Source organism: Diplotaxodon limnothrissa, linkage group LG1 (assembly GCF_057381915.1).
Source record: "Diplotaxodon limnothrissa isolate DT_005_m linkage group LG1, D_limnothrissa_male_GT1.1, whole genome shotgun sequence".
NCBI classification, from domain to species: Eukaryota; Metazoa; Chordata; class Actinopteri; order Cichliformes; family Cichlidae; genus Diplotaxodon; species Diplotaxodon limnothrissa.
Window position 1 is genome coordinate 13,097,301 of NC_140596.1, and position 14,178 is coordinate 13,111,478.

At 37.8% G+C, this 14,178-nt stretch overlaps 3 protein-coding genes across 6 annotated transcripts in view; all 3 read left to right on the forward strand.

The window, feature by feature from the left end:
- The window catches only part of LOC146639495 (ras-specific guanine nucleotide-releasing factor 1-like), a 30,027-nt gene extending 27,386 nt beyond the window's left edge, over positions 1 to 2,641 (forward strand). For all 4 annotated transcript variants that reach the window (XM_085352928.1, XM_085352935.1, XM_085352944.1 and 1 more), the window contains exons 24-27: positions 950 to 1,029; positions 1,105 to 1,222; positions 1,351 to 1,419; positions 2,549 to 2,641. In XM_085352928.1, coding sequence (XP_085209054.1) covers positions 950 to 1,029; positions 1,105 to 1,222; positions 1,351 to 1,419; positions 2,549 to 2,641 — 360 coding nt within the window. The remainder of the gene's footprint in view (positions 1 to 949; positions 1,030 to 1,104; positions 1,223 to 1,350; positions 1,420 to 2,548) is intronic.
- A 1,841-nt stretch (positions 2,642 to 4,482) lies between these two features.
- LOC146639496 (pro-cathepsin H-like) lies at positions 4,483 to 8,676 on the forward strand. The gene is made up of 12 exons (XM_085352977.1): positions 4,483 to 4,558; positions 5,416 to 5,447; positions 5,599 to 5,704; positions 5,974 to 6,044; positions 6,145 to 6,249; positions 6,954 to 7,040; positions 7,141 to 7,196; positions 7,317 to 7,398; positions 7,489 to 7,557; positions 7,853 to 7,959; positions 8,393 to 8,521; positions 8,607 to 8,676. Exons 1-12 carry the CDS (start codon positions 4,483 to 4,485, stop codon positions 8,674 to 8,676), a joined length of 990 nt encoding a protein of 329 aa, XP_085209103.1.
- An 853-nt stretch (positions 8,677 to 9,529) lies between these two features.
- On the forward strand, positions 9,530 to 13,562 carry wdr76 (WD repeat domain 76). Its single transcript, XM_085352966.1, has 15 exons — positions 9,530 to 9,574; positions 9,773 to 9,883; positions 9,967 to 10,056; positions 10,221 to 10,313; positions 10,580 to 10,638; positions 10,976 to 11,093; positions 11,239 to 11,340; positions 11,559 to 11,599; positions 11,739 to 11,892; positions 12,128 to 12,286; positions 12,363 to 12,478; positions 12,590 to 12,688; positions 12,817 to 12,969; positions 13,059 to 13,112; positions 13,216 to 13,562. Exons 1-15 carry the CDS (start codon positions 9,530 to 9,532, stop codon positions 13,469 to 13,471), a joined length of 1,650 nt encoding a protein of 549 aa, XP_085209092.1. The 3' UTR covers positions 13,472 to 13,562.
- Positions 13,563 to 14,178: the final 616 nt, after the last annotated feature.

Sequence of the window (14,178 nt, forward strand, 5' to 3'; positions counted from 1 at the left end):
CATCAGAGTATGAATGTGTATGACTGTTAGATAAAAAGTACTTACACAGAAAAAGGTAAGAAAAAAGCTGTGATTACCTCCATAGAATAAATATTTTAACTGACATTTTCTCTTGTTATATTTCCAATTGTCATGCTTATAGTACATTGAAGTACACAGGCACACAAATTCTGTTGGTTAAATAATATGCATGTTAGCGAGTATAAATGATAGTCGTCAGCTAGAACGTCACAAGTCTGCTGCTTCCTGGTTCCAGTGTTGTGAGGGGGGAAAATTGTGCCCTGGGAATAACAATTATTGGTTGGAGAAGGAGAGTAAGGCACGAGTATAGGGCATGGCAATTTATTTATTCATTTATTTATCATAATTTGATTATTGGTGGGGTTTTTTTTATGTGGGGCGAGTTGTAAATGTTTTAAACTAGTGGTATCTTCTAGAGTCCTGAGTGTAAAAGCAGAATGGTTCAGTCCAATTAGTGGAATATTCTGTGAGGTTATTTAAATCTGTCTGTTCCATTCGGTCAAAAAGGCTGTAGGATGGTGATGTGGAAGGTGTTTTGAATGACAGTTTGCATACTCCTGAAAGGTCATCTTGACTCTTTGGTTCTTGCGTTGGATGTCTTCCTCCATGGTCGCTCGACCAAGCTGACACAAGCCATTTACCATAAATAAAATAAAACGTCCTAATTAGTCAGAGATGCATAGAGCGATACTTAACATGTACACAGTTCATGAATGCAATCAGCATTTCTAGCAGCTTCAGTATGTTGCCTTGATGAAACAAGGACTTTTTTTTAAGTTGAACAAAATGAATGAAAGTCAGGATGCTCTAAGAGAGTCTACTAATGGTAATTTCAAACAATCCTGTCATTGTCTTCTCCAGTTAATAAAGATTCCGATTAAATTTCGAGTTTGTGACAGTAACATTTTTCCCCTGATCTATGTTCTAGACAAAGACTGTGATTGACAAGTTACAGAAGCTGGTGTCATCAGAAGGCAGATTCAAAAACCTGAGAGAAGCTCTGAAGAAGTAAGTAAACCAACTTTTTACTTTTTTAAAAACGTTTTGTGTTAACTGGCTCTCTGACCTGCCTGGTGTCTTCAGCTGTGACCCCCCATGTGTCCCCTACCTGGGAATGTACCTGACTGACTTGGCCTTCATTGAGGAGGGAACACCCAACTACACTGAAGACAACCTTGTCAACTTCTCCAAGATGAGAATGGTACAGAACATCTAACTTTAACCTTGTGCTGTTGTGTAAGGTGTTTTTCACATGCGTGTGATTCATCTATTTATTCTTCATGGTTGGACACGTTTGACTTTTATGTGATTTTCTGTCATTTTCTGCAGATATCTCACATTATCAGAGAGATACGACAATTTCAGCAAACAGCTTACAAGATTGATTATCAACCAAAGGTGAAGTTACTGTTCATTTTCATTGTTTTGCAGCTTTCTATTTCTTGTCTGGATTTGTCAAGTATTGCTCTATGAGGCGTGCTCAAAACGTTCTAGGAACTGGCTGTTGCCAGACCATTTTCTTCGTACAATGCTTCTGTGCCTTTAGCTCTGCTGCTGTTTTTAGATCGTTTCCTGGAAGTCCTGTTTCAGTCTAACTCAAATTTTGTGTGGAGAACCATCACTGGTGACGAGACCTTTTTTTTTATTCACATGGTTGTGCAGTGTGAAGTCATGCCCTAAGGTGAGACTGTCAACTGAGAGTATTGCTGTAACTTCAGGAGGAGTCTGAGGGAGAACGCTGAGTGGAAACAAGTTGTGCAACAAGTTTTTTATTACTTCTTGACTGATATGGAAATCAAGTTGAAGGATCACTATTTTCTCAAGATCCAGCTAGTTTTAGAGAAACACGAGTGCAAGAAAGACAAACTGGACTTTCAGGCAATGATCTATGAGCAGCTTTGCTGAAATTCTGCAACTTTCGGATTAGCCGAAGTTTATTCATAGTCAGAAAGTTTTCCTTTGGTCTTATTTAATTTTTTTTGCCTTTTAATTAATGTGTCAAGTTGAAAAAAACTTATCAAAACTAGAAACTTTCTTCCTTTCAACGAGCTGATGTTCCAGCCAATGTTCTGTGTAATCATTACTACACCAATTCAGACAAAGCCTCATGACTGCATGTTTTTCCAAACTGTTCAAACAGCAGTCATCTTCTTGCTCTGTGGGCAGCTGTGCGTACCATCTACTATCATGATGAGTCCGATCTGATTTGGCCATCTTACACGTGCCTTTCAACTGAAAATAAGATAAAACGATGAAAATTAGTGAAACCTGTACACTTGCAGACACATTTTAGTGAATCCTAAGAATGCAACATTTATAATAGAAAGTGACTATAGCCTGGATTTGTGCCACAGTAACCAGCGTACTTTCTGACCAGTGCAGCTATTGTTTTAAAAGAACTCGCTCTCACACAACATTTCCTGCTTTAAATGTGTAAAGAAAAATGTGTAAAGAAAAGGAAACCTTGGATAAACTGTGAATAACCTGCCCTCTCTGTGTCTTCCTTATTATTTTTTTTTTTTTTTAGGTGACAAAGTACTTGCTCGACCGCAGTAATGTGCTGGATGAGGAGAGCCTGTATGAAGCATCCCTGAGAATCGAGCCCAAAACTTCATCATGAAGATGATCTCTCTCACTCTGCTTTCATATTGAGTGTACATAAACAATATATCAAAATGTATATTTACTATTATTTGTATTAGACAGAGTAGGCAGTGCCCTTTTAGTATATACTCCCCACGGACTCGTGTATATTCGTTATTAGAGACTGAGTGTAAGTCCAGAGAGGTTTATTTCTATAGTTACAGAGTATTTATATGTTATTTATTGTCTTAAATATCATGTTAACATTAAGTTATTTTTTAAATTCGTTTAGCCATATCCTAAAGGGAACGTGCACCACCAAATGGTTCTCATTCGCAAGAAACGTTCACATTTACCACATAAAGATTAACTCCCCCAAATCAAGAGAGAACTGAACACAACTGGAGTTATTTTTAAACAAGTTTCCATATAAATCTGTGTGATTCTTGAGGATTTTATTGTTTGATTTGAACTGAACAAGGCTGATAACAATATTTGCAATGATCACGAGGGACTTGCTGAATGTAAATATATTAAAATGCTACTGCAACAAAATTCAGGCAAGTAATAATATCAAAAATAGGATTTGATCTTATGAAAATCTTAATGATTAAAACCATCAGACTATCAAATCTGGATAACATTTTTCCTCTTTCAGTCCATCTTGTCCCACCTTAGAGAGGGAGGAAAAGTGAGACCGCTGCAGCGGATGAAGCTGAATCATGTGCTCTGATGTTTTTATGTAGCCGCAGAGTAACAAGAGATTTGAAAGTGCTGGAGTCAACCTGACACCTGCCGATTGGCTGATAAGCTTGTTTGTTTCTTTGTTTGGAGAGATGGGTTTTTATGCTTTGCTTACTATCACATAATTCCCCTGGTGGGCAACATGATGTATATACAGTATAAGCACCAGGCAATGTATGTAGCAGATGTAACCAAGATTGAGCCACTTCAGGAAGTTAAATTCCCAGCTTTTACACTCAGACAGTGATAGCATAGTTGTTATGGTTAATCCTCTTTGGCCAGTGCATTATGGTTTTGCCTTAATCATGAAATGGATTATATTCCACAAAAGTATGTAAACTATTTTGTTCTACGATTTGCCGATAAAGCAGAAATATTTACTGTGTACAGTACTGTGTACAGGCAGTCTGATGCATTTCCTAACGTGCAATGTGTTAAAAAAAAAAACATATCCCTCGAAATGTGTTATCCTTATGATCGTTCAACTCTGTAATAACTTTTCTGTGTATGATACTTTAAAACAAATGTTGAAAACAACTTATAAGTGTAACACATTCTGTATCCTGTCTATTCCAATGTGTTAGCAGGAACTATACAGTAGTAATATTGTGCTTCTTCTTGAAATATTTATATGTATTTTTTACAGGCTTTGTATAGAAAAACATCTAAAGCTTAAGTGGCAGGCATGTACCACTTTGACGTGTTCAAATGGAATCTATACCTAGAACCGTATGTGTACTGTATTTAAACCCCACCCTTGCACATGAATCTTTACTCTCTAACAGGCACATCAAATGTTTGCAGTGAGCAATACCCAGTGATATGAGAATTATCTTTCAGTCTATTTCAAAAGCTTGAGTAGTATTTCCAGTTTTGTATAAAAGTGTATTCTTTCCTGATTACCTCTTGTTAATAAATCTATTCTTTCTCAGGGGGAGAAGTGTCTCACAGGCTGCACTGTTTGTTTTAACACTATGTTCTGAACTGGGTGCACTGGACCATAACCTTTACGACTGTTGCTTTGCTGGGGGAAATTCAAAGGGGGGTTTCAGTAGTAGGGGCTCTTAAGCAGTCATAAAAATAAGTCAAGTCATGTGATGCCCTTAAAGCTTGCTGTAATCTGCTGTGGAGAGTATGGCTCTGACTGTTGTGTGGTTTATTACTGCCATTTTTAGCTTCGTCCATTTATCACCTTTAATTTCAGTCAAAGGTAAGTGTTTGCCAGGTTCTCAGCAGTTTATTGTTGTTTATTTTAAAACTTGACATTTCTTTCAGCAGCAGCAGTTGCTAGAATTGAAATTCAGTTGCTTGAAATTGAAAAGGCAGAGAAAAGGGTGAAGCATTTTGTTAACAGTCCTTGGATCCTGTTAACAAAATGATCAGTAACATACTGTAAAAGCAGTCATGCAGAAACCAACGTCTCCATTTTTTGTGGGATAAGTTTAATTTTGCTACTTTTCACTGAAGAGATGAAGCTAATACTATTTTCCATTTTTCTAAAAGGTTTATGAAAGCATATTTCATATGAGCACTCTAAATGTTTTGTGCTCAATTTATGTGAAATTACAGCTGTCGAATGAAAACGACAGTTTGCTGATGTGTTCATGAGGAATGGATAACGTGCTTAAAATTTGTACTTAGGCATAGTACTTGGTAACCAGATTTTAATTCTACTTGGGTAGTTGTGCATGATTCAGATTGTAGTTTTCCTGCTGGTCCTCAGTGTAGCCCAGTAAGTAGTTGATCCTCTAAAACCTGCTGTTTTAGACAGGGGATTTTTTTAAACAGCAGCTGGGTGGGGCCAGAGATATTTGCCTGAGATGATCATATTAGGGACACAGAGATCATACAGATCCAATGATGCTAATGATTTGAATGATGTTCATGTAAGATTAGAAGAGTGTTGAGATGAGGATAAAGCCTAAGCTTTTGGCTCATAAGGGTTACTTGTACATACACCTCTGATGTTAATATTTCCAACAGCCTTTGTCTGTTAGAAATCAAGAAAAGCATAACAGGTCCATTTTATGTGTTACTTAATCCACTAAAATTTTTCTTTCCCATTAGAAGAATATGCTTTCAAGCAGTGGATTTCAGAGGTATGTGCATTTTTAAACTAATGAGATTTTGACCTTTATATTCTGATGCTTTTGGGGGGGGGGGGGGGGGGGGTTGTATATAGTTAAACATAGTTAAAATTTTCTTTCCTTTGTTTCATTATGTCTGTTTTTATGTGGGGGTTTTGTGCAGCACAACAAAGTTTATGGCACTGAGGAATATCACCACAGACTCCATGTGTTCACTCAAAATAAGAGGACAGTTGATCAGCACAATGCTGGGAATCACTCCTTCACAAGTACAGTATAGTTCTGCTCCAATTTCTGCCTTAAAATACGCAATATACACTCACTGGATATTTTATTGGGTACACTTTACTAGTACCAGGTTGGATCTTCTTTGGCCTTCAGAACAACATTCGTTCTTGTTGCCATAGATTCAACAAAATGCTGCAAATGTTCCTCAAAGAATGAAGAACAAATAAATAAAATAAATAAAATTTACTGCTATAGAATGTTATAAAAATTATCATCCAGTTCTCACCCTGCTCTTCATGTTTTAATCTAGTGGGTCTGAACCAATTCTCAGACATGACATTTGAGGAATTCAAGAAATTCTACCTTTTCACGCAACCTTCGGTAAATTACCTAATTTTATAACGCTTCACACAACAGGTGCTTATGTACAGAGTTTGTCTTTTATTTCCTTTAAAATCTTTTGATTTTTCGCATCTTTTAGACTTGCTCAGCCACTAAAGGCAGTCATGTCAAAAGGACAGGTCCTTATCCTGAGTTTGTAGACTGGAGGATGAAGGGCGACTTTGTGACTCCTGTGAAGAATCAGGTATCCTGATACGTTCTATAGCTCTTAAAGCCTTTATAGCCATATTCTCCTTTTGTTAAAGAAATATTGTGCAAAGTACAATATTTACAAAGTCGTACAAAGCCTGTATTTTATCATGCTTTCTTTGAGTTGCATTGAAGCACAAACCATGCTTTACTAAAAACATTATGTCTTGTGTTTAATCTCCAGAAATATTTTGCTAAACCTTAAACATGTAGCACCTTTCCGAACAAATACACAGTGTCAGATTTTTTTATGTAATGAAAGGAGAGGAAAAAAATTTCGACATTTCTTTTTGCTTCAACATAAACAACTTTGCATTTAAGTTATTGCATGTAAGTTATAATATTTACCCTTTTTTGACTTTCATTTTTACAGTTATATTCTATGAGAAACATGTGATGGGACACATTTCATGACTAAAGTGATAAGTGAGAAACAAATAAAGATATATGTTTTCTACATGTGCAAATTTTTTTAAACAACATACCTCAGTCACAACCTCTGAGAGAATATATTCTGTAATATATGATATTATTAAATATTCCAAATAGAGAGTTTGATTTACAGATGGTTCCTTCTGTTTTCATTTACATTTTACAGCACCAAAAATTATCATGGTAAGCATTTAAATATTTGTGAAGTGCCTCTTTAACATAACTGCATTATCAGTTGCTTGAGTTGTGTCGTGTTTGTATCTTTAGGGTTTTTGTGGCAGCTGTTGGACCTTCTCCACCACTGGCTGTCTGGAGTCAGTGAATGCTATTGCTACTGGGAAACTAATACAATTGGTAAGAGTTTAGTATTATACACAAATATAGCTGGCAGAAGAAAAGTATCCACTGTTTCTGAGTATATATGATGAACGCTCTTTATTTATCTCTGTTTTAGTCGGAGCAGCAGCTGCTGGACTGTTCCAGAAATTTTAGCAACTATGGATGCTTTGGGTAGGAATCATGTTTGTCTGGCCTGTAACTATAACATGTGGGACATTTTATGTTATAGAAACAGCATAATAATGTAAGTATAGAATTTCAACCAATCAAAAGCTGTGTGGTTTATTGCAGTGGGCTCCCCAGTCAGGCATTCGAGTACATCAAATACAGCAAAGGTCTCATGAGAGAGGAGGATTATCCCTACAAAGCCTTTGTATTATTTTTGAGAGTAAAATCTTCATTTATTTATATTTTACATATGATAAAATATACAATAAAAAAAGTTTAATCTTTCCTGTTTTAGGAGGGAAAATGCCATTTTGAGCCTTCACTTGCAGCTGCGTTTGTCCGAGATGTTGTCAATATAACGAGTGTGAGTGTGTGAACAAATAAAATTGCACTGTGGATGAAATTGTACAATAAATGTGCCTTTGCATATGCTGGTTAACAAAATAACAGATCAATACAGTAAAATGTGTCTTTGTTGTTACTTGTTGGGGGAAATAGAGTAACTGTTTTAAATAATCTGAAGCAGTTTGTCTGAAGCATGTTTTCTGGAAGTTTAATTTGTACTATTAAAAAAAGCAACTGTTTTATAGTAAATAGGGAACTCCTCATACATCGACCTGCTCAGGTACATGTTATAATTTGTGTATGCCCATTCACAGTATGATGAAAAGGCCATGGTCGATGCAGTGGCCCGGCTCAACCCTGTCACCTTTGGCTTTGACGTTACAGCTGATTTTAAGCACTACAAAGAAGGTGTTTACTCCAGGTGAGATCAGGACCTTGATAACTCAACAAGCGCTTATGCACATACTACTATTCAAGAAGTAGAGCTGGTCTGGGATTTTAAGAGCAGACCAGAATATACTAGCCCCACTTTGTTTCTGTTACTTATACACTAATTTAGACAGACAAACAACATATTTTTACTATTTGGATAAAATCATTTGCAAAGAAGTATAAAACAATTGTTTTTAAGCCTCTGAAAACTACAAATGGGGGACTGTGTATAAAGAAGTGTCTCTATGATGACTGTCATAGTACTAGCTTGAAAAGATTAAAATATTTTATATGTTATGCATATAAGTCAGCTACACCACATATTTTGCAAATGTAGGCTGTAATATAATATTGAAAGAGACAATCTGCCCACTCAACCTTCAAAAGACATGTGCTCTATTGATCTAGTTTTGTCTATTTAGCACCCAATGTAAGAACACAACAGACAAAGTGAATCATGCAGTCCTGGCGGTGGGGTATGGCACTGAGAAGAACGACGTGCCGTATTGGATTGTGAAGAACTCTTGGGGCACAGCCTGGGGAAAGGATGGGTAAATATAGTCTGTGTGTATCCGAGCTTTATGACTTGTAACAGCTTGCAAGAATTGCTGATATCTCTCCTTTTTATTTCATCAGATATTTTTTGATTGAGCGTGGAAAAAACATGTGTGGACTGGCTGCCTGCTCTTCTTACCCGCTACCTTAAGCATCTGAATAAAAGGGCAACAAAGTGGAAACTCTTGAGCATGTGTGTATCGAAATGTATTTTATTCAGCCTAAAGGCCTGATGTCAACTTAGGGTTTCTAACATGTTTTCTGGAAGTTTAATTTCTAAACACCTTATTATGTTTTTTTTTATTAAAACTGAGACATTAAAATTTTGAGTGCTCCATGGAAACAATACAGGCCACATATTTCAACTCAAGACCCTGCAGGCCTTTGCAAATTACATGCCAAACTAAACAAATAAAGATTACATGTTGATTTTACAGCAGCATTTATTTTTATGCACCATTGTTGATTATAGAACATTTGTTGAGAATCTTATGAGGCCCAAAATCAGGACAATTAATCATATTTTAGGTTTTTGATTATCTATTTAATCTATTTCTGTATACTTTGCAAATAAAAAAGTTAATGTAATGTGTGTTTCTCTCATATATATATAGATTTTCTGTTTTATCCACTGACAAACGTTGGCAGTTTGTTTGTTAAACGTTAACCAATTTGTGAATAAATAACCATGACTTTCCTCTCACTGCTATTCCCCTATCCTGCCATAAGATGGCGACATCATCCCAGCAGAAGCTGAGGCCAGCTTGGTTGTTGGCGGGAGGGACCTAAACCTTTCTTCTCGTGACGTAAAAATATAAACCAATCAGGTGCCAGGATTCTGTTTCACAACAGAAGGGGAGGACCAGTTACAAAACATTTGCGGCATGTGGCGCCAATTGCGCCCCCTTGTAATTATCATGACCGTAATAGTTGTCACTTGTGAAGTGCTCACGTCTCGCTTCTCTCAAACAAATACTCGTACCTGTCGTCGTAAATGAACCAAAATGGCGACTCTCCGAACAAAGCGCGAAGCTGTTGTGCTTGTGAAGGTACAGTAGTTTTGTTTTAATGTGGTTTCCTGTTTTTAAACTTATCCTCCCTGTTTTAGGCAGCGACCTCATAGCATTAGCATCAAGAAGCACAGTTTTAAGTGGAGGTGTGTTGTGAGTTCGCTAAATCTTCGGTGAGAAAGTTGAATGAGTGCCTTAATGTCTCTGACTAAAATGTTAACGAGGGACACCTTGTAGGAAATGACCCCTGAGAATCTCGAGGCGACAGTGCGACGATCATCTAGAAACGGTTTTGCACCTAAGCGCCTCCAGTACTCTCCCGAACATGAAACTCCCAAGAAAAAAAGGGTGAGAGCTCGTTCACAGTGATGGGGTCGAACAGTCATTTTAAAACTTGACGATTTGTTAATTCTGTCGTAATTTCTTGATAGAAAACAAAAGCTGTCGCTGAAAATGGTAGTCAGAATAAGCAACCAAAAGATGAGGAGGATGCTGAAAACAGTGACGTGGAGCATGCACCTGTGAGTATGGAAACTTGGCACAGTTTGAATTCGACTTTGTGACTGACAGAAAGGTGTCTGTGCAGGTTCTCAGTCATCCAGCTCATGGTAGTTTAAGGAACTTCTAATGACTTGAAATCGGCAATTTTCTTGCAGTGTGTCAGTGCTGTATCTTTGTGTAACAGGAAGGGTATGGGAGACTTTCTGCCTATGAACTGGAGCGCCTGGAGAACATCAGACAGAACCAAGCTTTTCTGTCTTCTATCAACTTATTCCAGGTATATTATTGACTAAATCTGCCCTTTATCATCTGCATTGCAAATCTTTCATGGACCTAAACCTATCACTATCAGCACCATCAACATAAAGTTTAAATTCGACCAGCAACAGTAGATATTTAGACCAGCTACAAGCCATATTTACTGGTGTGATTAACCCAGGTAGACTGAGTGAGAAATAAATCCTTATGAAAAGGACCATATCTGTGATTCTGTCATTTGTCTGGATTATCAGAGTATCAATTATTGTTTTCTTTTGTTTAAAGGCCACTGAGGAGTTCAAGCAGCTGACTCGACCAAAGCCATCACAGAGAGGTCTCACACGGTACAGTCGGAGTAATCAGGCATCGTGATACTGTGGAAAACCACAGTGGTGCAGAAATTATGAGAACAACATGGTTTTTCCCCTCCCATGTATTCTGTGGAACATCACAGTGCTCCTATAATATACTTTGTATTTGTTTTTGAGACTGAACTTTTTGAAGCTCAGGAAATAAGACTAGACTTGTCAACTCAACGTCCTTAGGTACAAGAAAAAAGTAACTTTTATGAAAGTTTTATGTTTGGAAAAACGGTTTGAATTCATCCTGACCCTGTGTCATGTTAAAATAGGAAACATATCTTTTTGGGCCTCCTGTAATGTTAAATTTCTTTGATTGCAGGGCACATGCTGCTGTAAAAGAAGTCGTGCCACCTCGCAAATCACTGCGACTCCAAAAAAAAGAAGCAGAGATCCTGGAGCTTCCTCCTGAACCGAGAGGGACACTTATTTATGAACAGGTGCCAACATATAGTCTAATAATGCATCTGTAATGTGTCAGTTCACACAGCTCCACTGCTGCATCTTAAGTGTCTTTAGCTTTTTTTTTCCTCGTTCTTCCTCTCTGGGTATGTTACTCATTATAGTTGTTTACTTGCTTTCAAGTCTTCACCAGCAAAGAAGCCCTCTGGCCCTTTGCCCATGGATCCAGTGAATGTGGAAGAAGGAAGCAAGCTGCCTCCACAACTTCTTGAGCTCTGTTCTGAGGTAAGAGTCAGCTTTCTATGATATTTTCCCTTTTTTTTCCTATACAATATTTATTTACAATCTCACTCAGTTTAACATGTTGCCCCCCTTCTTTCCTACTTAAATGTGAATACTTTATACTGCCCATATTAGCCACAAGCATAATTTCTTATGCATATCCACTGTAGTAACTGTTCTTATTCGATTGGGAAGTCATGAAAATGCTTTTCTTTTCACAGGATGTAAAAGTAGATAAAAAGATACAGCTTGACCTAAAAGGGTAAGATTTAATATTTTTATTTGGATGTAAGATTACTGCACAGTTTACAAAAAGTGACTCTTGATGTACTGAGGGTCAGATGTTTTGGAAGAACCTGAGAAACAGATGAACAAACAAGTGCACTGATGTCTGAACACAGGTACCGTTCGTCTCTGAAGAATATGACGGTAAATGAGGACAAAGTGGCCAAAGTGGTGAAGGATCGCATCTTCTCTGCAACCTTCCACCCCTGCACCAGCAGCCTGTTGCTGGCTGCGGGCGACAAGTGGGGGAAAGTGGGACTCTGGAAGTTGGTGAGTTTTCTTTGCCTTAACTATGCATTAGTTCTTGACCACTAGATGGTAGAAAGTGTCTCAACAGTAAAGCTTCATGTCAGGCTGCAAAAATTCACAAGTGTTCTCCTCAGGCTAATTGGCCTGCTTCATGTTTGAATTCAGGTTTGTTTTTTGGGTTTTTTCGCTCTGAAAATCTTTATTTATTTTAAATGAATTCCAACCACTGATTTACTGCATGTGTATGCTCTTCTAGGGTGGTGACTGGGGTGAGGATGGTGTCCTGCTCTTTGAGCCCCACACCCGTCCAGTGGGCTGCATGGCATTCTCCAAGTCTCATCCCACACAACTGCTGAGCCTCAGCTACGATGGATCCCTTCGCTGCATGGACGTAGAGAAGGCTGTTTTTGATGATGTAAGATACCTTCATTAGTTTAGTTCAATCTGGTTACGTTGTGATCCACGAATAAAAAAGGTTGTCCGTTTTCTAGGTGTATGATATTGAAGATGGCCTGAAAACGTTTGACTTCATGTCACATGACTGTTCGACACTAGTGGTCGGGAACTGGTATGGAGAGGTTGCCATTGTTGACAGGCGCACCCCAGGGTGAGATAATGACATAGTCTTAAAGTAATGAAAGTAGTACATTTTCTTTTCTTTTAAACAACTTTAATGTTGCACTCAAACATTTTTATAAGTATGTTATTTCATCTGCAGAAACTCCCATGAATCCCTCCACACACTGGACCCCAAGACATTGCGTTGTGTTAACGTCCACCCTTTACAGAAGCAGTACTTTGTGGTGGCTGAAAGCAAGTATGGGCTTTTTAAATTTTTTATAATGTTTACACATCTCTTATGTGAATCTGTCTTTAAATTTTAAGTGTATGCTTTGTTTTTTTTTGTTTGTTTTTTTGTGTGTGTGTGTGGGTTTTTTTTGGCAGGGTAGTTAGTATTTATGACAGTCGAAATCTGAAGAAGACCAAAAGCCAGGCAGTGTCCCAGCTGCATGGCCACTCTTTAAGCATATCCAGTGCTTATTTCTCCCCTTGTACTGGAAACAGGGTTCTTACTTCCTGTATGGATAACAATATAAGGTGAAGCTGATGGATCACTGACATGCTGTATATGCTTAATTTTTTTCAGTTCCAACACAATGTCCTTTTTTCTTTATTTATTTTAACAGGATATATGACACATCTACACTGACTACTAAATCTCCCTTGCTGACAACCATCAGGTACATCCACTAAATTGAACTTTAAACTTTTCCTGTTCTTTTAAGTCATCTCTGTGTTAATAACTGTGTACCTTCAACATGCCTTCTCAATCTAAATTGGCAGACATGACATGCAAACAGGTCGCTGGCTGACCAAACTATCAGCTGCGTGGGACCCCAAACTGGAAGACTGCTTCGTGGTGGGGAGCATGATGAAGCCTAGGAGGGTGCAGGTGTTCCATGAAAGCGGTCAACTCCAACATTCCTTCATGGACAGTGAGAATCTCAGCACAGTCCTCTCTGTCACTGCTTTCCATCCTACAAGGAATGCCTTGCTGGGTGGAAATGCGTCGGGACGCCTTCACGTCTTTTCTGACTAAATTGAAGACCAAAAAAATGTCTGATCAGCCGGTCTTGGTTCGGTTCATCAAGGTAGCAGGGACACAGTTTGGTAACAATCTGGATTTTCAGCCTATCAACTTCTAACTAGACAAGTCTTCCAATATAGCATCTTCATTCTGTATCTCACTAGAGCTTTAAATACATTACTATTCTTATACTAAAGCAAAGTAACACACCTGAAGCAGTGAAATGAATCATATCAAATTGTGAGTCATATTCTTAGACATGTTGCAGTGAGGCAATGCAGGATCATTAGCAAAGTAGCAGAATTTTCTTCCTCACTGCTCACAAAATACACATTTATAGCTACATTAGATTTAAACCAAGGGATTATCTTGTGCTTCCTCTCATTTTACACCTTATAATATTTAGATTTGTTCCAGTTAAAACTTTCATGCCAACTGAAATTTGGAATGGAACTGGATGTGGTCTTCTACTGTTGTATCCACTTTGACTCAACATGCTGTGTTGCACTGTTTAATGTGTTGTCAGTTTAAAGCAGCTTGGCTCTTCTCAGTTTTACTGTTAATTTTTCCCCATCCAGACATTATACTGCACACTGGATGTCTGCCATATGATTGTCTCACTAAATCTTTGCATTAATCTTATTCAGTAAAGTGTAGGAAACAAATGTATTCTTTTCTCCAACCTACTGTAAGTCGATGCTTCAGTTTCATGAAGACTG